Source organism: Hibiscus syriacus, unplaced genomic scaffold (assembly GCF_006381635.1).
Source record: "Hibiscus syriacus cultivar Baekdansim isolate YM2019G1 unplaced genomic scaffold, ASM638163v2 tig00110890_pilon, whole genome shotgun sequence".
NCBI classification, from domain to species: domain Eukaryota; kingdom Viridiplantae; phylum Streptophyta; class Magnoliopsida; order Malvales; family Malvaceae; genus Hibiscus; species Hibiscus syriacus.
In genome coordinates, this window is record NW_024062900.1 from 13146532 (window position 1) to 13173169 (window position 26638).

Genomic DNA, 26638 nt, shown 5'->3' on the forward strand with positions numbered 1-26638 from the left:
ATCGTTCCATCCATTAGTCTTTGAATTTCATCCTTGCTTTTGACAATGATTCAATGATCTTCTTCTTGCCCGGCTAGATATTTTAGTTTCAATTGGCCATTTGCTATTATTTGTTTAAACAATTTCATGGCGCTTCTTCATTTTGTTTTCTTTTTTTGGCTTTTGCCTGTGTGTACTATAAACCTCACCTCCCATTTCCCCCCTATATATCATGATAATTGATATCACTTCACTTCCATTCTCCACCAGTCATAACCCAAGAAAAACAATTCTTTTTCTTTCTCATGCCATAGTCATTTCTCACTAGATCCCTTGTTTTGGTTCTTCATTTCTTGCATCAATGGCGGATTCAAGGAGGTACATTCCAAAACAGAGCTTGAAAGTCACAAGAAGCCTGGATATCTATATAGGGAAAGATCTACGATGTCACCGAATGGAGTGTCGACCACCCTGGAGGGCCAGTCCCTCTGCTGAATCTAGGCGGCCAAGACGCCACCGATGCCTTTGTAGCCTATCATCCGGGTATAGCTTGGCAATATCTCGATAAGTTCTTCATTGGATACTATCTCGAAGACTACTCTGTCTCGGAGGTATCCAAGGATTACAGACGGCTGGCTGCCGAGTTTTCAAAGATGGGTCTTTTCGAAAAATAAATGACATGTGACTTGCATCTTGCTTTGCATCATAGCATTGTTGTTTTCCATCAGTGTTTACGGTGTTTTGTTCTCTGACAACGCTTGGGTTCACCTCATTTGTGGTGGGTTGATGGAGTTTTTGTTGATACAGAGCGGCTGGATCGGACATGATTCTGGGCATTACGTGCTGGTGACTAACCAAAAAATCAATAGATTTGCTAAGCTTCTCTCTGGGAATTGCCTTTCAGGGATCAGCATGGGATGGTGGAAATGGACTCACAATGCTCATCACATTGCTTGCAATAGTCTCGATTTTGATCCCGATCGTCAGCACATGTCGTTTTTCACGGTATTAGAGTGTGGGTAAAGACAACAAATATTATTGAAGTAAATCACGCTGATTACAGAGTAAGGCTGGTATTTATATACAATACACTCAGCTCAATAACCGCACTATAACAGAATAACCATTCTTTAACATCTCAACAACTTTCTAACAGTTTCTTAACAGCTATTGCCAGCATGGCAATGTAGTACGACTTACTTCTTCCCTCATTCTGCTAACATTCTTCTTACTTTTTCTCGTCCTCCAAATTAAACTTGACAAACACATATCTTGGACCAAAATTCTTCAAATGCAGCTCGTGCCAATGGTTTAGTGAATCCATCGGCTATTTGATGCATGGCTGGAATGTAGTTAACCGTTAGTAGATCTGCTGCAACTTTCTCGTGCACAAAGTGGACATCAAGGTTGACATGTTTAGATTGAGCATGGTATACTGGGTTTGCGCTCTTGGCCACTGCACTGGTGTTATCACACCAGACAATCGGGTTATGGTTTTGACAAATACCAAGGTCCGATAGAAGCGCATGAACCCATGTAATGTCAGCAGCTGTGTCTGCTACACTCTTGTATTCAGCCTCCACTGTTGAGCGGGAGACTGTTCTTTGTTTTTTTTAGCACCAAGTAATAAGGGACTTGCCAAGAAACACCCCGTAACCAATGATGGAACGCCTTTCATCAATGTTGGCTCCCCAGTCTGCATCCGCAAAGGCTGTTATGTCTGATCCATGAACAGCTGGTGAAAACACAAGTCCAAAATTAAGTGTAGATGATAGGTAACGCAGTATCTGCTTTACTGCAACAAAGTGAGTCTCCCTTGGTGCATGCATATGTTTAGCAACCTGTCCCATGCTGAATGAGATATCAGACCTTGTATGGCAAATGTACAAGAGTGAACCAACTATACTTCTGTATTCACTGGCATTATGAACTAGTTCGCCCTCCTCATGAGAGAGTTTAGGAGACACTACCATAAGTGTAGCACAGCTTGCTGCATTCCCCATTCCAGTTTTTCGAGTAATTCAACAATATATTTTCTTTGACTTAGTATGATGGAGTTGTTGAGTCGTTTGACCTCAATTCCCAAAAAGAAGCTTAGCTCCCCAAGGTCCTTTAGCAAAAAAACGATCCTATAACATCGAGATAACCTTTTGTATAGCATTAGAATCTTGACCTGTGATCACTATATCATCCACATATACAAGAGCATATACAAAGTTATCATGTATATGTTGTACAAATAAGGACTAGTCTGCTCCAAATACTACAAATCCCATCTGCAGTAGGTTGTCCTTAAGTTTCGAGTGCCAATTGCGAGGCGCCTGTCGAAGACCATAAAGCGCCTTCTCCAGTTTACACATGAGTGGTTGACCAAGTTCATCATTTTGCTCAAATCCAGGGGGTTGTTACATGTACACCTCCTCACTCAACTCTCCATTGAGAAAGGCATTGTTGATATCAACATGCCTGAGTTTCCACCCACTGGAGACTACTATGGCTAGTATTAAGTTGAATGTTGTAAAACGGACTACAGGACTGAAGGTGTCCTTGAAGTCCTGGCCTGGAATTTGTGAGAATCCTTTTGCTACCAGGCGTGCTTTATACCTGTTTATCGATCCATCAGGGTTGTGCCTGACACGAAAAAGCCATTTACATCCCACAGCCATCCTGTCCTTGGGAAGTTTAACTAAAGTCCACGTGCCATTGTTGAGTAGAGCATTGTACTCATCATGTACAGCTTCATCCCAGTGAGGTGATTGAAGTGTAACATGAATTGTAGTTGGAACCTCATCATCCAAGTTGGTTGAATATGCTTTAGGTTTGAAGATGCCACGATGACTGCGTGTCATCATATGATGAACACATGTTTGAGGAGCATTATCAGTAGGCTTAGAGGGCACGGGAACAATATAGGACTCAGGGATATTAATACCTGATTCAGTAACATCACCTTGTAGGCCATCACCTGATATACTACCAGCATCTATATTCACATCTATATCTCCAACAGAAGTAGTTTCTTCTGGCTGAGCATTAGAAGAAACATGTGGCAATGTGTTTGCAGGGATTTGTTGAGATACATTGTTGTCTATTTCGACTTCATTGGGAACCACTGTACCATCATATTCTTCATGTACTGTGGTAGTATTAGGTGAAGACTGAGCACGTGAGTTTCTGGCTGGTGTAACAACTCGCAGAGACTGAGTATGAGTCCTGCAGTTGACTGTTGAGTTCAAGTGATCACAACTACTTTTCCCTACAAATGGAAATATAGACTCGTTAAACACAACATGACGAGAAATATATATACATCTATCAATTGCCAAGCATTGGAATCGCTTGTGCTGAGGGCTAACTCCAAGGTAAGTGCACACTTGTGACCTGAAGGACAATTTGTGTTTTTGAAACATCCTCAAATGAGAAAAGCACTAGCAGCCAAAAACCTTCACCATAGTGTAGTCAGTTTTTTTTCCAAAGAGCTTTTCAAATGGTGAAGCATTTTGTAGGACTTTAGTAGGTAGTCGATTAATTAAATATACTGCATGAGTGACTACATATGACTAATACTTGATTGGTAAACAAGCTTGAGCTAGTAACACCAATGTCAGTTCGACAATGTGGCATTGTTTTCTCTCAACTACACCATTCTTCTCAGAGATGTGTGGACAAGTGAGTCTGTGCACAATTCCTTCTCGAGATAGTAAGGGCGAAACACTGCGAAACTCTCCACCCTAGTCTGTTTGTAGTGCTTTTATGGTGCTACCGAACTGATTTGCTACAAATTTCTAAAACAATTGGAATGCTAGGTATGCTTCACCTTTGTGTTTCAAGAGATAAATCCATGTGTGACGTGTGTACGCGTCCACAAAGGAAATATAAAATTTAAACCCATTCGAAGACACGTGTGGGGGTCCCCATAAGTCAGAATATACAAGTTCAAACGAGGATGATGTCATTGTATTTGAATTACAAAAAGGTAACTTGTGGCTTTTACCTAAATGACATGCCACACATTCTTTATTTACATGAGAATTAACTGGAAAGCTTAGTTAAGAAGTTATTCTTCCTAGAGTTTCAGTCTCTGGGTAGCCAAGTCGTCTGTGCCATAACTCATCTAGTGGGGTTGATTCCAATTCGGCATTTGTTTATGCTACATGAGCTTGTAATGATTCATTATTCATTGCAAATGAGTATAAGCCATCAGTTTCATCTCCTTCAAGCAACATTTGTCCAGTAGCCTCGTCTCGAAGGCAACAATGATTGGCATGAAATTCAATGAAAACGTCGTTATCCCTAACAAGCTTTGAAACCGAGAGTATATTCTTTGTTATTTATGGCACATGCAACAAGTTATTCAAGAAAAATACATGTGAAGAGGTATTGACTTGAGCATGGCCAATCAAGGTAACATCAAGGGGCATTCCATTTCCAATTAAAAGCTTACCTGGACCTCAATATTCAGAAGTGTTTATCACTTTATTAGCATCTGCAGTAACATGGTGCGTGGCTCCTGTATCAACCACCCAATGCTCAGATTGCACAGCAGTAGTATAGGCTTGTGGTTGATCATCTACACCTGAAGTATTCCTTTTCTTTTCACAGCACTGACAACCTTCATCAGCAGGTGACATTGTATAAGTGCCAGAAGAAGGTGCATCTTTGTATTCATATGAATATTGGCCTTGCTGAACAGAGAGAATACAGGAGAAATCTTTATCATATATGTGCTAACATCGATCAACCAGGTGACTAATCTTTTCACACAGTTGGCACTGAACCCTGGGCCTTCCACGACCTCTACTACAAGACCGAGGGTTATATGAATAACTAGTCCTTTGATTAGAACTGTTGTGCATCATTGAATTATTTTTTACTTCACCTTGTGCAACATTTTCAGCCATAGGCAATATTTCAAGCTGATCATCGAAACTTGCCAATTGAGTTTCTGCATTAAGTAGTATTGTAGAAATGTTGTCTAAAGATAGGGTGTCCCTCATTGAGGTGATGATCGCCATGAAAGGTTGATACTATCGAGGGAGTCCTCTCAAAATGCTAGCAATCTGTTCAACTTGAGGAACTGTGTTACCACAAGAAGCTAAAACATCGCATACCTCCTTTACACGCGTAAGGTAAGCTCGCATGGTGTCACCCCCTTTCTTTAAAGATTGAAGTTTGTAGTGAAGGCTCATAACTGCTGTTGTTGAGCGATTGGCAAAGAAGTGTAGAACAATGTTCCATACAATTACTGTTGTTTCAGCGCCTACAAATTGAGGAAGAAGATGTGGGCTAATTATGGACAACAACCACGAGGCTAAAGCACTATCTTGTGCTACAAAATCTTCATAGTCGTTGTTGATAAAAACCGTGCCATCATCATCAACCACTGTCTCCGGTGGAGTCGCTGCTGCTCCTGTAAGTAACCACTCCAGTCGATGGCTTCTGACAATAAGTAGGATTTGATGTTTTCAAAGGAGGAAGTTCATCTCATCGAGGACTACATTTTCCTTTTTGTTTATAAATGACTTCGATCCCATGATAGACTCCATCAAAGGTAGCTCAGGCAGTAGAAAAGAACCTTGAAATCCCAAGGTCAATGGCGAATGATACCATATTAGAGTGTGGGTAAAGACAGCAAATATTATTGAAGTAAATCACGCTGATTACAAAGTAAGGCTGTTATTTATATACAATACACTCAGCTCAATAACCGCACTATAACAGAATAACCATTCTTTAACAGCTCAAAAACTTTCTAACAGTTTCTTAACATCTATTGTCAGCATGGCAATGCAGTACGACTTGCTTCTTTCCTCATTCTGCTAACACACGATATATTCCAAGTTCTTTAATTCAATCACATCTACTTTCTATGGAAGGAAGATGAACTTTGATTCTTTCACTAGGTTCTTGGATAGTTACCAGCATTAGACATTTTATCCTGTAATGCGTTTTGCTAGGATTTATCTGTGTTAGGATTTTCGGAAGCTCGAATCGACAACCGGAACGGTTTGCAAAGAGGGGTCAGAACGGTTTTGTGTTTAGAGAGTAAGGAGATTGAAAGATAGAGAGTTGCACAACGATTTATAGTGGTTCGACTTTCTCAAACAAAGTCTACGTCCACTACCTTAGCTCCTCACCAAGGATTTTTCAACAAATTCACTAATTTGTTCTTTCTTTTGAGGATAAAGAGTAACCTTACAAACTCCATAGTTTTTTCGGGCTAAACTAGAACCTTTCCCTAGCTTTTACACGGGATTAGCTAGAACCTTTCCCCTTTACAAAAGGATAAGAAATGTAAACAAGAAAACCTCTCTAAGATAGGTGTTTACAAGAATTAAGCTCACAAGAACAAAATATTTACAAGAGAAAGATGAAATAAGATTGAAAAACTCTTCTCTTGTGTTTGATTGCTTGGATAGTTGTTCTCTTGCTTCTTCAAGTGTCCTTAGCTTGTATTTATATTTTGGAATGTGTTTGAAGTCGTATATAGTCGTTGGAGATGTTTTGGAGTCGTTTGGGGATGAGAAACAATTAATAAAACAGCTTGGAGCGTGGGGGGAATCGGTACCCCCTCATGGGGAATCGGTTCCCTAAGTTCAATATGTTTTTGACCGTTAGACAGAGGGGAATCGGTACCCCCTGGGGGGATCGGTACCCCCTGGGGGGAATTTGTACCCCCTGGGGGAGAATCTGTACCCCTGGACAATCTGATTTTTCTTGAAATCTTTTAAAAAGAAAATATTTTTGGCTCGATTAAGGCTCGAAATACTTTGTAAAATTGTTTTAAAATAGTTTAAGTATAAAACACAATTTTACACTTTAGTATGGATTAAAATGAACTTTGAAACACTTGGAGTAATATTTTGATATTCGAATAATTACATCGAATATACTTAGAAAATCTTTTGTAAAATCTTAAAATTCATTTAACTTAATTTGTTATATCGAAACTTCAAAATATTTTCAACAATTTGTTTGCACAATCTTTCTTCTTGTTGTTCTCTAAGAGGAAGGTCCCAAATAAGGGTCACGAGATTTTGGTGCTCCTTGTTTTTTGGACTTGGTATCCACTGCTTTTCTCTTGCTTGCCTAATTGGTATGAAAGAGTGACATTTGTGGTTGCCAGTTTTGCTGTAACCGGAATCCAACATGTTCAGTTCTGCCTAAACCATTTTTCGTCCAGCTTTGTTTACATCGGACTTCTGAGTGGGACCAATTGGTTCAAGAAGCAAACTGACTGGACGCTCAACATATCATGTTCATCATGGATGGATTGGTTCTATGGTGGCCTGCAATTCCAGGTTGAGCAACATTTGTTTCCAAGGTTGCCAAGGTGCCATCTGCGGAAGATCTCACCATTGGTCAAGGAGCTATGCAATAAACACAACCTGGCGTACAATTGCACGTCGTTTCGGAAGGCTAATGCGATGACTATCGAGAATCTTAGATCAGCCGCCTTACAGGCCAGGGTTCTTAGCAATGCAGTCCCAAAGAACTTGGTATGGGAAGCTGTCAACACTCATGGGTCAGAAATTTGAGATTGAAAATGTGAAAGGTCTATGTTTTGTCATTGCTTCGAGGTCTTCAATTATCTATGCTTGTGTGTGTCTGTGTGTTTTTATGATTATAGGTGTTAAAAGTATTCAGGTTCCTTTGCTTTTATGTCCGTTACTCTGAGATTCATAGACCAAATCTAAAATGGGTTTTAGTATCAAGTTTTGGTTTATCAAATTCTTGTTTCATTGGTAGCTCTGGTTTGCATTTTCCATCAATAAACAGACAATCCGATTGGGAAAGTGGACCCTAAAAAGGAGCGTTGCCAGCGTAGGATGTGGACCAATGCTCAGAGTCATGGCTTATTTGGCAAGACACTAGTGGATGAGTGATGAGTGGTAGGGAGGACCCAAACCTTTAGCAATCACTTCTTGTTTACATTGCAGTGTTCGCCACTAATAAACAACGAATTTGTACTAAAGTTGAGTTGGGTAAGTTAACATACTAAAGAAAATGATAATAATATATTGAAGGCGTGCATAAGATTTGTAATGAACGGCGTATGAACTAAGACAAAACCCATAGATAGATTTAGGGGATGTTTTGCTGTGCGGCGTCTGAAAAACGGTTAAAAAACGACGTGATCGGTTAAAATTTAGACCGGTTATATTATATCATTTAACCGGAAATATTATCAAGCACAATAACATATTATGTAGTGCTTATATAATGTAATAGGTAGCGCTTATATAATAAAATAGGCATTTAACCGGAAATATTATCAAGTACAATAACAAATTAGGTAGCGCTTATATTGACCTATTTTCTCATAAAACCGGTAAATTTAAACCGGTTACATTATAAATTGATCTATTACATTATGTATATTGGTTTCGATGTTTTCGGGATCGATACAATTTTAAATGTATCGACACTTTATGCATGCAACTCGTTTGTGCTTTATTTTAGAAAAAAGTATCGACACATATTTAAAGAGTGTCGATACGTAATGTAGACCTATTTGCTAATTAACCGGTATATTTTAACTGGTTACATTGTAAATTTACCTATTACATAATAATTATCGATTTCGATGTTTCGAGGATCGATATTTTTTACAAATGTATCGACACTTTATGCATACACCTCGTTTGCCATTCATTTTGGAAAAATTTATCGACACAAATTAAAAAGTGTCGATACTTAATGTTGACATATTCTCTCATAAATCCGGTATATTTCTATCGGTTACATTGGAAATTTACCTATTACATTATAATTATCGGTCTCTTTGATTTTGGGATCGATACTTGTTATAAATGTATCGACACAAAATCTAATAGTGTCGATACTTTATGTTAACCTGTTTTATGATTAAACGGTATATGTATACTGGTTACATTGTCAATTTACCTATTACATTATAATTATTTGTCATTAAAATAGTCTAATTTTACCACCTACATTATAATTTTACCTATTACTTTAAAGTTATTGAATTCTGTAGTTATTGTACATACCTGAATATGTCTTGCAAATTTAATGTTGTAACCACCCTTCAACTACCACCACTACCAATACCACATCCTATTGAAAGCACCACTGAAACATGTTGTTCAATGAACCTTTACTTACATACATCTCCATCAACTCCTGTTGGGACCACTGAAATTGCACAACAAAATTTTTGCCATGGATCATACTGATGCAGACAATGTTAAGCCAACCGAGGAATGCCATAAAGTACATAATGTTGATGAATCTGACATATTGGTTGGTAAGCTCTTCTCTTCACGTGATCAAGCTTGGTACTTTTACAAGGAATTCGCACGGGAACATGGGTTTAGTGCACGTCGGGGAACAACACGACTTGACATGGAAGGGAATATGAAGACACAAGAATTTTGTTGTTCCAAATAAGGGTTTTGAGTATCAAAAGTCAATACCGTTGATCGTCAACGTGCTCATACGCCAATCACAAGAACATAATGCAAGGTTAGAATCGTAGTTACAGCAACAAATACAAACGATCAGTGGGTTATAATTAAGTCTTATCAGAAACATAATCATGCATTGTGCACACCTGCTATGACACCATTTATGCGTTCTAATAGAGCTGTAAGTAAGGCTGATATCGATGAGGCAACAGCATTGAAAGAGGTCAGTGTTGGCACGTCACAAGTAATGAACTATTTAACGCAGCAGGCAGGGGGCTATCATAATGTTGGATTTACACATAAAGACCTCTACAATGCACTTCAAAGAGGCAAAGCAAAGGAAATCGTCGATGGGGATGTGAATGCGCTTATTGCTTACTTTGATTATAAGAAACATGATGATCCCGGGTTTTTTGTGACATACTCGGTAGACGAATCAGGGGCGTTGCATAATCTTATTTGGTCAGATTCTACATCGAGATCAGATTACATATGCTTCAGTGATGTAATTGCGTTTGACACAACGTACAAAGATAATTTGAATGGTCGACCAATTATGCCTATTGTCGGTGTCAATCATCACCATAACACAATTGTGTTTGCTACTGCCATAATCGCTTACGAGACGTCCCAATCTTTCGAATGGGTGCTACAGAATTTTTTAGAAGCCATGATGAAAAAATCGCCTATTTCAGTTGTCACCTATGGGGATAGGGCAATGCAGAGGGCTATCAAATCTGTTATCCCTAGTGCTAAGCACAGATTATGTTCTTGGCATATTTCTTGTAATGCACAAGCTAACATTGGTGACCCAAAATTTACAGCAGTATTCTCAAAATGCATGGTTTCCTGGTGGACAACCGACGAATTTGATATTCAATGGCATTCAGTTGTTTTAGAGTTCAACGTCGAAAAGCATCCATGGGTGATTGAGAAGGGAAATACTCGGCACTTATAGGCACAAGCATATCTAACTGGTCATTTCTTTGCTAATATTCTCTCAACACAAAGGTGCGAGTCTATGAATGCTTCACTCGCAATTGCACTGAAACACAAGAAGACATATTTAGATGTTGTTTGTGCAATTGAAGATGGAATTATTAGAATGCGTCTGAACGAGTTGAAAGCGGATTACTTAAGTTCCCAGACGAAGCCCTTCATGATCATAAAACTGGTTGAATTTGAAAGTCATGCTTCTGAGATTTATACGTGCGAATCTTTTCGTGCGTTCCAAGAAGAACTTCAACGGGAGATATTGTACCGGATTCAGGAAGAGATTCAGTCCTTATCAGATGAATGTCAATATTTTTATTTGAAAAAGTACAAAGAAAAAAATAGGACATTTGAAATTAGTTTTCTCGTACAGAAACCCTAAATTACTCATACAGAAAATTCGAGACAGTTGGACTTCCATGTCGCCATCAACTTCACATTTTGAAGCACTTGGATTACACATATTTGCCCGGGTCTTTGATTCAAATTAGGTGGACTAAGGATACGAAGGCCTCTGCACCTAGTTTTGTTGATTTGAATGTGCCTCCATAAATAATGCAAATGGCAAGGTTTGCTTCTCTACATACAACAGCAAGTATGTTATGCTATGCTACATCAAAGACAGACGCATCTTTCAAAACCGCAAGAGATGAGATGAAAAGATTAACAGAAGAATTTGAGAACTCGTTTGGTTTGAATGATTCAGTCAATCGGAGCAGTGTATTAAACAACGTTCGCGACCCTCAACGAAAACAACGTAAGCGAAAAGAAGTAACAAAGAACAAGGTCGAGAAGAAAATTAGGCGATGTGGGTTCTGCAATGATGAGGGACATAACAAACTAACATTTCCTCAAGTTAAGCTGGGTTTGAATACAAGCCCGCAACCTACTTCAACTGATTTTTTTGAAGACGGAATGAACTGGTCATTCAGTCCCGTACATGATGTTAGAGACATTTGGAATAATGCAGACAACGATCCAACTATATCCTAAGTATCAACATGACTCCTACTGTGTATAAGAAACATGTACAACAACCTTTTGTTATTGCAAATAAACCACATCATTCAATCATGCTTGAACATTACAACTATATTTGTATAAAATTAAAAACAATTCTTCAACAACTGAATACAACTATTATATGTAATGTTCAATCATGTTCTCCTTACGTTGTAGGGATTCAGTCCCTAAACCCTCAAAAAAATCTTGTCTTACCAATTCGCAGCTTACCATTTGGACCCTGAAAGGGTGTTTTATTGGCTATACAGTCAACATGGATTATGAGCTTCCTTTATCATTTTGCATTCAGTCAGAATGTAGAGATTTGAAATTTGTAATCAATTAAAAGATCTTAAACACTTGAATCCAATTACCATTTCAAAAACAATTACATGAATACATTGATACTTACTGGTCACTTTCGATTTTCTTCAATGTTGATACGCTGGGGCTCCATTTGAAGGTCATCACTGTCGGACTGCCTTTAGGGTTTTTCTATTTGGGTTTTGTATATATAAGAAAAAAACACGCGTAATTTTAAAAAGTATCTACACAAATTTAAAAAGTGTCGATGTATTATGTAGACCTATTTTCTCATGAAACCAAAAAATTAAACCGGTTACATTGTAAAGTGACCTATTACATTATAATTATGGGTTTCGATGTTTTTAGGATCCTCACTTTTTCTAAATGTATCGACACTTTTTCGTGAACTTGTTTGGAAAATTTATTATGGACATAAAGTGTCGACACAAATGTATAAAGTATCGATACATTATGTATACATTTTTTTAATAACTGGTATGTTTAGACCGGTTACATTGTTATGTTACTTATTACATTATAATTATGTGTTTCGATGTTTTTGGGATCGACACTTGTTATAAATGTATCGACACTTTTTCGTGAACTTGTTTGGAAAATTTATTATGGACATAAAGTGTCGACACAAATTTATAAAGTATCGATACATTATGTATACCTTTCTTTTTTAATAACCGGTATATTTAGACCGGTTACATTGTTTTGTTACCTATTACATTATAATTATGTGTTTCGATGTTTTTGGGATCGACACTTGTTATAAATGTATCGACACTTTTTTCGTACACTTGGTTTGGAAATACATTCTGGACAACATGTATCGACACAAATGAATAAACTGTCGATACATATTGTAGACCTATTTTCTCATAAAACCGATAAGTTTAAACTGGTTACATTATAAAGTGATCTATTACATTATAGTTATGGGTTTCGATGTTTTTGGGATCGACACTTGATATAAATGTGTCGACACTTATTTGTGAACTTGTTTTGGTTGGAAAATACATTATGGACACAAAGTATCGACACAAATGTATAAAGTGTCGATACTTTATGTATACCTCTTTTCTCATAAATCGGTATATTTAGACTGGTTACATTATTATTTTACCTATTACATTATAATTATGGGTCTCGATGTTTTTAGGATCGATACTTTTTATAAATGTATCGACACTTTGTTCATGCACTTGGTTTGGAAATACATTCTGGACAACATGCATCGACACAAATGAATAAAGCAAATTCATTATGCACATTATAATTAGTGTTGATATTTCAACAATCCTCAAATGTATCGGTGTACAAAGAAGCAAATATGGATATAAAAGCTCGACCAATCAACCATTAACGATTTGGAGATCAAATGTCGTTATATATTCAGAGCAATCAACCTAAATGAAACACGAGGGAAATCCCGACCATCATAATTTTGAGTAACAAGCAGGCAGACTGGATAAAGGTAAGTTAATAAGTTAATAAGTTTTGAAAAAAGGTAAGTTGTTACCTTAGCAATGGAATTTGATGTTATCTCCCAATGCATCCATTGAGTAAGTTATTTTTTGGATGGATGGAATTTTGGTTTAGGACTAATATTTATAGTGGAGCCGAAATTTACATTTAAATTCAAACTCAAATTGAAATTTAAATTCAAACTCTAATTATAAATGAAATGAAAATGAAATGCAATGTTAGATTGAACATGGAAATTGTATAATTGATTCATACTGTTCAATTAACATACGGATAAAGCCGGTAAAAGACAATATTTCGGTATAAAGCTGAGTTGTGAGTTGATGGGATTGTCACAGTGGTCACATGGAATGAAATATTTACTGTATAAGTCACATGTTATAATGTAATATTCATATTAAAAGACACAGTTACTGTGTTATATGATTTAGTTTTTTTAAATGGAATGAAAATATAAACACAATATAATCAAACCATAACATACATACACAACAAATTTCTGGATTACAATGTTCAAATAATGTACCTACAACGAAATTAATCTGATGGAAAAGGGTTATCGCTAACGAAGTCCGGAACATTAGGCGCCTTCAACAAATTTTCCAAATACTCGCGTATGGTACCACCTTTGTCTGAGGACATATATAAATAATTTCAATAATCAAACTAATCAGGTGTAATTTTACTAACAAGAAACTAAATGAGCATAATCAGGAATAAATTTGTGTCATACTTAGAGCATCGTCGTCCGAATGGGAAGCAGCGTCGAAAGAATGTGGACATATGTAATTGTTTATCTAATAAAAAACATAAATTGTTAATCAATCAATCTATGAACAACTGTTTAATTAGAAAAATATGGCATAACTGTAACTTACCAGATTATGAATCATTTTTTGCGGTGAATCATCGACCAACAGTGTATTTAGGACAGTAAAATCAGTAAACTCGTTCCAAACATCATTGAGATTTTTACAGTATGTAAACTTATATGATGTTTTGCACTTTCTTTGATCCTGTTTACAAACAGTCGAACATAAATATGTAGGAATCTTAGACAAATTAAAGTTAGCAAAGTGTAATGACAATCATTTTACCCAAACGAATAGAAAGTGGTCAGAGAACGAACGTAGTTTATCAAGTACACGGTCCATGTTATGCCTGGGATTGTAATCAAGTTTGAATGTTAACATTTAATTGTATATTAACAATTTTGGCTATAGTAATTTGAATTGCTCAATAGTTCTAACCTCATCTTGGATGACCAAATGGCAACAACAAATTTCTGTGTACAAAATTGCATAAATTCACATAATCCATTTCTGAGGATAACATCTGCAACATGAAGAAAATGAGATTAAAGTTGTACGCTTACATGTTAAAATAATGGATACAAATTAACAGAATTGAAACCTTCTGGATGTCTTGGGATGTAAGCAAGGACACAATTGACATAAAAAATTACTAGTTTTCTTGCAGGCGGCGTTGCAGACACGATATACTTGTTTGGATCATCATCATCATCATCATCGTCATATTCATTGACCGCTTGGTTGTCCACATCTGTTAAAAGAAAATAAAATAAATTTCAGAACGTGTAAATGTTTAGAAACATAAATAATTAATTACCTAACTCGTTTGATGTCGTTTACGTAATTCGTCACGCAACATGGAGTCTTCATTGCGCAATGATGAAATATCGGCTTGCATTCCGCTCACAAGGGAATCAATATGCTCCCAAAAATTGACCATGTATTCCATCACTGTCGTAATTGTGATATCCTGTCCAACTTGAGCTTCTGGAGCTTCTTCCATCATTGCGTCTCCTCCCCCGTCTCCCATTGCTTGGTCGTCTTCATTGTCCTCCCTCTCTAGATCTAATCTGAAATACTTGACACGCTTCCAACCGATTTTTTCAACAAAATCATATCCCACTTTTTTAATAAATAACATATCAATCTTGCGGGTTAATTGAACAGGGGCGTCAAGGAAAAAATCAACTTCTTCCTTTTTCAACAGATGGGTGATGACACATCTATATGGTAGTGAAGTTGAAATTGATGCTCCCTTTGTGACCATATATACAAATGTTTTAAACATCAATTTAGAAATGTTTGGAGCCGTTTTGGATCTATACTTTGCTATCCACCAAGAATCGCTGTCTCGAATCGTTGAATGTTTTCCCCCAGAAGGCCGAATAAACCAAGTCAGCATTTTGTGAAACACTCTCGCCTCTACATCTAGGTTAATTGGGCTATTTCTATCAACCTGTTTTATTGTAGTATCTAAATCAGTTTCTTCTGAATCCCCTTTATTCTTGACACCTATACCCGGAGCAATAGTCTCCGGAGATATATATATATATCATTCCCCATGACATGAGTATTAATTCCCATTATATTACTCTTATTAGGCTCATACTGGAAGGAAGCATTTTTATAGAATACTCTAACTAGGTTGGGGTAATATGTTGGTTCTACACCAAGGAATTCAAGCCAACCCCATGATGTAAATGTGGATTTAAAACTAAAATCATATTTACCATCGAACAAGAAACCCAGGTCAATGACACTTTCGGGACGAATCTTCCTTACTTTAAAACTCCTTTGCCATCTTTCTTTCTCCGCATCGGATCTAAATTTCTCAGTGTCGAACGACCTGATTTCCTTAGAAGAGTTTGGTTGAGAAGAGGTGGGTTGAGAAGAGATGGGTTGAGAAGAGCCCCGATTCTGACGCTTACGTTTTGTAGTCATTTTTTGGTGTGGATGCTGTTACATTGGAACACAAACACATTAAGGAAACAAAAGTGACCAATCTGCAAATCAACCAAACCCTAATTTATGGCAAAATATCGACAAATTTACTTGAATATCTGATCGTAATTGTTATGAACGCTGGTATTCGTCGGAGTCGATGAGTTTTCTTCTGCCTTTAGGTTTAGGTATAGGGTTTTTTGATTTGGAGTTTGTATCATATAAATAATGAATGAAAAAAAATGCGAGTAATTTAAAATCGACAAAACTATAAAATGTGTCGATACATTATGGTGACCTGTTTCAAATTAAATAGGTATATTTATACCGATTACATTGTAAAATGACCTATTACATTATAATTATGGGTCTCGATGTTTTTTGGATCGATACTTTTTACAAATGTATCGACATATTGTGGTGACCTTGGTAAGGAAATCATTCTGGACACAAAGTATCGACACAAATTCAAAAAGTGTTGATACTTCATGTACACCTGTTTTCTCATAAACCGGTTTATTTAGACCGGTTAGATTGATAATTTACCTATTACATTATAATTACGGGTCTCGATGTTTTTTGGATCGATACTTTTTATAAATGTATCGACACATTGTGGTGATCTTGGTAAGGAAATCATTCTGGACACAAAGTATCGACACAAATTCAAAACGTGTTGATACTTCATGTACACTTGTTTTCTCATAAACCGGTGTATTTAGACCGGTTAGATTGATAATTTACCTATTACATTATAATTATGGGTCTCGATGTTTTTGGGATCGATACTTTTTATAGAGGTATCGACACATTATGGTGACCTTGGTAAGGAAATCATTCTGGACACAAAGTATCGGCACAAATTCAAAAAGTGTCGATACTTCATGTACACCTGTTTTATCATAAACCGGTGTATTTAGACCGATTACATTGATAATTTACCTATTACATTATAATTATGGGTCTCGATGTTTTTGGGATCGATACTTTTTATAAAGGTATCGACACATTATGGTGACCTTGGTAAGGAAATCATTCTGGACACAAAGTACGGGATCTACACAAATTAAACAAGTGTCGATACTTTATGTACAACTATTTTCTCATAAAACGATATATTTAGACCGGTTAGATTGATAATTTACCTATTACATTATAATTATGGGTCTCGATGTTTTTTGGATCGATACATTTTATAAATGTATCGACACATTTCCATGCACTTGGTAAGGAAATCATTCTGGACACAAAGTTTACTTGGAATAGCCATTCAGTCCCGCACATGATGACAATTATGTTAGTGACACTTGGAATAATGCAGAATCATACTGTGTATAAGAAACATGTACAACAACCAATTCATAACTTTTCCCATCTCATACATAATTACATTCACATACAAAATTATAAATCGTATACAAAATTAAAAAACTTACACAAAATTAACCCTACATTTACATCATCGATTCCTTTTGTTATTCTTGTGTAGCATGACAGCTTTTGTCATCTTCTCTCTTAGTTGATTTTGATTGTGGCATACGAGATCGTTTAATATTCGCATACGATCTCATTATCCAACAACCTATATTCAAATTGTCAGTACGTTAAGTATTGTAAACCACAACATTCAATTTACAACTTTTAACAATGTAACGGCAAAGTAATTTTTAATTCTACTTACAAAATCACCAGTAGCCCCGCTAGAACCGATCGATTCCATCCACATCATCACATAGATGCTGCAATCATATCCATTCAATTATTCGGTCATCTTATGCTCCACGAATTTTAATCTTTGCAAGGGGACTTTTCCTAGAGAGCCACATGCTTCTACCCAAATGTGTTTCTCATTAGAACTATATAATATTTTCATCTGCATTAAAAAATATGAAGTTATGATCCAAACAAATTATGCATTATAATTTACATAATTTCCTTTCATACATACCAATCTCTTAGCATCATTCACTCTCTGTTTAGCTGCTTCAGATTTAAACAGACTCTCATATACAGTTCCAACACGATTTTTCATATCCAACACCAACAGATACCAATGTGAATTATTGTAGTTTATTGTGATCATGATCTGCAACAAATTTCACACACAATTTGACAAAATTCAACATTATATATCCAAAAACATCATTTATGCCTATTCGTATGGTGTCTTACCTTCTCACAGTTGGTGAATTTCATATAGTTAGGCAACATGGCACCCCAAAAGCTCGCAATACCCTCAACATTACCGTTGTTGTCCAACGCTTGTCGCTGCAATTACGCGACAATCATTATTAATTTACCGTTTATAACATTACTTTTCAATATTTATTAATTTAACTCACCGCTAAGTGGTATGAAATGTAGCCAATTATCCGGCCTGACTTTTTAGAATCGTAGCATACTGTCCAGGCGAGCAAATCAATAATCTAACAAAATTAATTACACAATCAGAATATATTCAATAGGTTTTGTCTTTTAATTGATTTCTACTTACCACACCGCCAACCCATTCCATAGGCTTCAACGTTGCAACGTCGGATACTTGTGCGTATTGATTTCCCATTGAGATTACAGTATATTTGTATGAATCATTAGGAATAATATCTTTTCATGAAATATTTAAATATCACTCACAAAGCAATATAAGTGACTTACCCCGATTCTAACCCACTATTCCATAAATAATCACAAATTGTAGCTTCGACCGGTTCAATTCCGATTGGAATATTCGCTTTTACATCCTACAGTTTTGCATACAAATTTGTGTCACAACAACATGATAAAAATCAAATTAAGTTATCTTTATTCAACTTACCTTCTGCTTCTTCTTCTGGGGTGCAGGACATTCCGAATCCAAATCTGCATCTATAACACTCTCCGGTGTATAGATGTTAGTGACATCCTTTCTCCTCATTTCCTCCATCTTTTCTTCTTCCTCCATCTTTTCTTCTTTAAATTTTCTCAGTTCATCGTATTTTTTCTCTACATAGCTCTTCATCTCTTTTATTTCACCCTTCAATTTCCCCCCTTCATCCAAGTTTTTCTGAACCACCTCCTTCACCCCCGAAAGTTCACTCCTTATTTCCACAACCTTCTTGACAACTCCATCAATTTTTCCACCCGTCAACATATTAACTTCACCACTCAACACCTCAACTTTTTTCACCAATTCATCTATCTTTCCTTCCACTTCCATCTTATGCCTTTCATGTATCTCTTCGACTCTTGATTTTCTTTGATGAATATCAAAAATGATTTTTTTAATATCAGCTAATTCAGACATCAAAATGTCAAATTTACTCTGTTTTCCCTTACCGTAATCCCCCTGACCGTCATCCACCCCTCCAACCATCTCTTCTTCCCTCTCCTCTGCCTCCTCTACGTCCTTGAAAATAACCTTCAAAATTAAATTTGTATTAAGACATTTATTATATTCTTAATATTATTTAATTTCATTTATTACCATTTCTAGCTTCCTCGGTCTATCCACCTTCAACTTCGCCATCACTCTAACCACCTCTTCCTTCCCCCATGCACGGATGCGTGCCACTCCGTGTCTTTCATAAGCCGACAAACTATCATAGTCCGACCAATAATCGAACAGTGCAACCTGCATTTATAATAAAATTAATCATTTTATATAATAACTATACCATCATTTTATATAAAAAAACAAAAACATTCATCAACTCAGTTACCTCTAAGATTGCTATGCACCCTTTAAGGTATCTCTGGCTGCCCTTTTGAAAGGTGATTATTGATTCAATCAATCTCGAATGGACATATTCAACCCAATTGAATTCACCCTTCAAGCCTTCATCGCAAATGAGCTTCATATTATCCTTGTTCGTTGACGTATCACCCGTTGGACAAAGAAATATCCCGACAAGGTATAATAGAACTCGGGCCTTCAGCTCATCCCCCTAGTAAGATCCGCTTTTGATATCCTACAGACTTCTACAACACTTTTGCCTTTGTTTTCTACCCCCAAGACGGCTGCAGCAGTTGATACCCCTAGAGGGAATGAATAATCGCCATATTTAGCAATACATTGTTTGACATCAAATTGCTCCATCAAGGATCGACACAATTCCGTCCGAATTGGTCGATCCTTTACTCATTTCAATGATCCAAACCCCATTTCACTCAGCACATTCAACTGATCATTCTTTTTAAGGTATTCAATTAATGAATACACCCTTTTTATGCTGCACCTTGTCGACACATCCTACATTTTTTAACAATATATAATGTTATTGTTTTTATATATCTTGTATCAACGTATTTACAAGTTTAATGAATACCTTCTTTTCATGTGCTTTCCTCCGTTCTTTGTATTCTTTACTATCATTCCTTGACTGTGTGATGTAAGGTTCCTTTTGAGCATCACTCATCGAATTCCATTTCGACCTCACATTTTTTGTCACCTAATATTAAGCATAAACGTTTCTTAATCAATACATTAACGCTAAATAATACTCAATGTCAATTTCATTTTACATACCGAACCGCTGTGTGTGCCATCTTCCTTCATCCTTTTGCATTCGTCCATACTGTCAACATTTAAAATTTGTAATCAATTTAAAGTTCCTAAATACTTTAATCCAATTATCATTTCAACAATAATAACAAAAAGAAATTGATACTTACTAGAAGTACATATATCCACCCTTTGGTTGCTTTCCACCCATTGACTTCATTTTCCTTTATATATTAGTTTACGCAAATCAAATCAAATACTTGTATACAAAAATCGATAACCACTCTTGTGGTAAAACAATTGGTCTTCAATAGAATTTGAATGGCCACTACAACAAGTGTCGGCACATTTATACAACCTAAAAAATCATTTTCTACCTATAATATTATATACAGGTATCCATATTTATTTTCTACCTATAATATTATATAATATAATCGGTCCCAAAACCTCCTTATTTCCTTTAAACGAATGGGAACACTCAATACTCCAAGTATCGGCACATTTATACAACCTATAATATCATTTTCTACCTATAATATTAAATAAAAGTATCGGTATTTATCATCTACCTAGAAGATCACTTTCTACATGTAATCGGTCCCAAATGATTCTTTACTTCGAAAACCCCAAACAATAACACATAAAAACCCTAATTACTGTAATAATAAAAAAAACTAGGGTTTCAACAACGTACATTTCGATTTGAAATACAACAACAAATAAACAAACTTCAACGTAGAAACGCCTTCTGAAATGCAGCAACAATTACGCTTCGATTTCAAAAACTCTATCTATTTTCATAGGAAATTTAGTTATGCCTTTATATTTACACCAGATATGTTATTTATATTTAATTGATACAGTTACCTAAGTGTCGATACTTTTATGTGAAGTGTCGATACTTTCGATAGGATATTTACCTATTTCTTTTAAAGTGTCGATACTTTTTTACGCGTACTTATTAAAGTACCGACACTTTCAACATAACCGGTAGCGCTTTACCGGTTTCCGGTTTTGTCATTTCGATACCGATTTTATCATATTTTTACCTATTATATTGTTATGGATCGATACATTTTCATAAAGTATCGACACTTTTTAGGCATCATAATTTCTTCTCTTTTAAATTACGAAAGTGTCGATACTTATATTAATTTATCGACACTTTCAATATATCCGGTAGCTTTTTACCGTTTTTATCATTTCAAGACCTGTTTTGTCATATTATTACCTGTTATATTGCTATGGATCGATACATTTGTATAAAATATCGACACTTTTTAGGCACTATAACTTCTTCTCTTTTAAATATAAAAAGTGTCGATAATTATATTAATTTATCAACACTTTCAATATATCCGGTAGCTTTTTACCGATTTTATCATTTCGAGACTTGTTTTGTCATATTATTACTTGTTATATTGCTATGGATCGATACATTTGTATAAAATATCGACACTTTTTAGGCGCTATAACTTCTTCTCTTTTAAATATAAAAAGTGTCGATAATTATATTAATTTATCGACACTTTCAATATATCCGGTAGCTTTTTACCATTTTTATCATTTCGAGACATGTTTTGTCATATTATTACCTATTATATTGCTATGGATCGATACATTTGTATAAAGTATCGACACTTTTTAGCCGCTATAATTTCTTCTCTTTTAAATTACAAAAGTGTCGATACTTATATTAATTTATCGACACTTTCAATATATCCGTTATCTTTTTACCGGTTTTATCATTTTGAGACCTGTTTTGTCATATTATTACCTGTTATATTGCTATGGATCGATACATTTGTATAAAGTATCGACACTTTATAGGCGCTATAACTTCTTCTCTTTTAAATTAAAAAAGTGTCGATATTTATATTAATTTATCGACACTTTCAATATATCTGGTATCTTTTTACTGGTTTTATCATTTCGAGACCTGTTTTGTCATATTATTACATGTTATATTGATATGAATCGATACATTTGTATAAAGTATCGACACTTTTTAGGCGCTATAACTTCTTCTCTTTTAAATATCAAAAGTGTCGATACTTATATTAATTTTTCGACACTTTCAATATATCCAGTAGCTTTTAACCGGTTTTATCATTTCAAGACCTGTTTTGTCATATTATTACCTGTTATATTGCTATGGATCGATACATTTGTATAAAGTATCGACACTTTTTAGGCGCTATAACTTCTTCTCTTTTAAATTACAAAAGTGTTGATACTTATATTAATTTATCGACACTTTCAATATATCTGGTAGCGATTTACCGGTTTTATCATAATGACACCGGTTTTGTCATATTATTACCTGTTATATATATTGCTATGGATCGATACATTTATATAAAGTATCGACACTTTATAGGCGCTATAACTTCTTCTCTTTTAAATTACAAAAGTGTCGATACTTATATTAATTTATCGACACTTTCAATATATCTGGTAGCGATTTACCGGTTTTATCATAATGACACCGGTTTTGTCATATTATTACCTGTTATATATATTGCTATGGATCGATACATTTATATAAAGTATCGACACTTTATAGGCGCTATAACTTCTTCTCTTTTAAATTACAAAAGTGTCGATACTTATATTAATTTATCGACACTTTCAATATATCCGGTAGAGATTTACCGGTTTTATCATAATGACACCGGTTTTATCATATTTTTACCTGTTATATTGCTATGGATCGATACATTTTTCATTTATATCGACACAAACCGACAAACTAAGTTTGCCGGTTGCCAATTTTTTTAATATTTTCTTCATGATTTTCACTTTCAACATTGTTATTACTCGATATTTCAAGTAGCGCTAAACCGAATTTGTTAAATATATTATAATGTATCTGGTAACGCCGTATATTAGCCAGCCTTTCCTGAGACAATCCGAGATTTAGGTCGACATCTCAAATTGTGTTTTGCCAGATATCAAATGGGAGCCACTGGACCGGCAAAACCACCCCTTAAATGGTATAGCTGGACATACCATGTGAATAGAAGTTGAGGGTTTAAATTATAAGAAGAAAATTTTATTTTCAAAAAAAGAAATTGTATATACATTGATTTACGAGTATATGATTCAAATTAAATAAAAAAGAAATCAATAGAATCAAATTTTACTCAACCTACAAAGATAGATGAAATGAAAAGGGGTGCTTGTAGAGTGGGGAATATAGACAATTCCAACGGCTATCGTGTAGGCAGAACAAAGACTAACGTGATGTTGTTTTCACTGTGCAAGCTCTTCAAACTACTTATGTCTGCGTCGCGCAGATCACGCACAGACATTAGGCTTCGCAGACTGTTTGTTTTTTAGAAGACAGAAGCTCTTCAAACGTCTGTGCGAGCTCTTCTTGGTGCAGACTTGATTTTATGTCTTCAAAGGTCTTCAAACCTCTTCGAGAACAATTATAAAATATAGTTATTTATTAAAATAATTTTAAATAATTTAATAAGGTTATTTATTTTAAAATAATTTATTTTAAAATAATTTATTATAAAATAATTTATTTTAAAATAATTTATTATAAAATAATTTATTATAAAATAATTTATTTTAAATAATTTATTAGTATGGATTGATTTATTTTAAAATATGGATTGATTTATTTTAAATAATTTATTAGTATGAATTGATTTATTTTAAAATATGGATTGATTTATTATTGTAGTTGAATGAATTGATTTATTTTAAATAATTTATTAGTATGAATTGATTTATTTTAAAATATGGATTGATTTATTTTAAATTATAGATTGATTTATTTTAAATAATTTATTAGTATGGATTGATTTATTTTAAAATATGGATTGATTTATTTTAAATAATTTATGGATTGATTTATTTTAAATAATTTATTAGTATGGATTGATTTATTTTAAAATATGGATTGATTTATTTTAAATAATTTATGGATTGATTTATTTTAAATAATTTATTAGTATGGATTGATTTATTTTAAAATATGGATTGATTTATTTTAAATAATTTATGGATTGATTTATTTTAAATAATTTATTAGTATGGATTGATTTATTTTAAAATATGGATTGATTTATTTTAAATAATTTATTAGTATGGATTTATTTATTTTAAAATATGGATTGATTTATTTTAAATAATTTATTAGTATGGATTGATTTATTTTAAATAATTTATTTGTATGGATTGATTTATTTTAAAATATGGATTGATTTATTATTATAGTTGTATGAATTGATTTATTTTAAATAATTTATTAGTATGAATTGATTTATTTTAAAATATAGATTAATTTATTTTAAATAATTTATTATTTTATTTTAAATAATTTATTATTGTAGTTGTATGGATTATTTAAATTTCAGCATTGTAAAATTAAAATTATTTAAATCTCAGTATTGCAAAACTCTTTTAAGTTTAAAAAATCAGTTTATTTATATTTCAGTTCATTTTAGCAGTCTGCAGACGTTAAAAAATAAACAGTCTTCTTCTTATAGACTGCAAATTTTTAATCCACCTCTTCTACTGCAGATGCCTACAGACCTTTTACCTCTATAAAAACAAACAACACCTAAGTGTACGTCATAATAGAAGTAGGACTATAAAAAAAATAACACGTTTGGAGTTAGTGCTGTCCTATTAATGAATTAATATCCAATTAAACTAAGTTGTAAGAATTGTACCGACACAGGTCGAGCTTTCAAACTAAATGAAAAAAGAACACATGGAAATTAAAGCCGTCTAATTTTCTGAATGGAACTGTTTGATTCCAGACTCAAGCTCATAAGAAGAAGAAACCATTGATTTCAGTAGGCACATTGATCCCCACGCAATTCCAAGCACTTTATTTTACTAGAAAAAGTCAAAAAGTTAAACCCCTTTGTATCAGTTATCAGTTACCTTCACACTTTGTAATGGCTTCCTCTTCTCTCATAGAAGATTTCAACAGCTTGAGCTTGGCAATTGCATTGAGGCAAAAATAAACTGCAATTTAATTACTTATAACTGATGGTAATTCTCTCAAGCTATTATAACATTGCATTGACCATGAAGAACAAGAAAGAAGTGTTTCATGATTTCTTTTTGGAATTTAAGATAAAACAATCGGGATTCAAAAAAACAAAAATCTAAACTTTGTTCTCAAAAGGTCCAGTTCCAGATCTTGATCCTTATATCGACTTTACATTTAGACCCAGAAACGTTACCCAACGACGGCGACTTACCTTTGGGAATACTCCCTTTAATCCCATCGCAGGTAACCCTAATTCCAACCTTCTTGCTCTCCGATCCACCCATTTTCACTATCACTCTGGTATCCATTTCAATTTTCAAGGCCACCCCATTTTTCTTCTTCAGATCCGGTCTTAAGCTGTTCACCGTATCCACATCCAGATCACTCGACGTCGTCACCACCACTCCCCTGAAAGTGGTGTCGTTTTTTCTGTCACTGATGAATGCCGGCAATGCTCCGTGGCCTAAGAACCCGTCGCTGTTGCTCGACACGCATGAGACGACGAAGGGGTCGTAAGAGAAGGAGAGATATGAGTTCGGGTTTTTGGAAGAAAGGGTTAGGTTGAAAAGGGTTGAGAGGTGGGAGGAGGAGGAGTCGGCGGAGGTCGTTAAGTTCAGGCGGTGGATGTGGAGAGAAGCGAGGGTGAAAGAGGGTCGTTGAGGGCTGTAAAGGACGTAGAGCACGGTGCCGGTTATGGCACCCAAAAGCATGAGTACGAGAATTACGAGGATGGACCAGCAACAGAAGCAACAACAATAGTTCCGCCGAGGACGGTTTTGGTGACGGCGCTTATAGGGTTGCGGACGGTACGGTGGGCGTGAAGTGGGGTTGTAAAGGTGGGATGTTTTGGTACCGCCGTTTGTTGTAGCTGTTTTGCTGGCTGCCAGTCCACCGGCGCCACCTTTGGCGGCAGGTGGAGCAGCAGCTGTGGCGGTGGGTTTGGAGGAAGGGATTTTCTCTGACATTGTGAAAAAAAAGTGTGGAAGGTGTCGATGAGAGAGTGAATTTGAAAGGCACGAAAATGAAGGGAAAAAGGAAAGAAAATGGAAAGGTGCAATCCACCCAAAGAGAACGGACGCCACCTCACCAGATTCTATAATTTTCTTTTATTACAATAAAAAAATAGCTATATTCAATGTATTATTAAATCATTAAATTGATTTTACTGTTCTAAAAC

At 35.1% G+C, this 26638-nt stretch overlaps 1 protein-coding gene and 1 pseudogene across 1 annotated transcript; one reads left to right on the forward strand and one right to left on the reverse strand.

The window, feature by feature from the left end:
- Positions 1 to 340: 340 nt before the first annotated feature.
- LOC120144589 lies at positions 341 to 7560 on the forward strand (annotated as a pseudogene).
- An 18029-nt stretch (positions 7561 to 25589) lies between these two features.
- Positions 25590 to 26426, reverse strand: LOC120144740 (NDR1/HIN1-like protein 13). Its single transcript, XM_039158731.1, has one exon. It carries the CDS (start codon positions 26424 to 26426, stop codon positions 25590 to 25592), a length of 837 nt encoding a protein of 278 aa, XP_039014662.1.
- Positions 26427 to 26638: the final 212 nt, after the last annotated feature.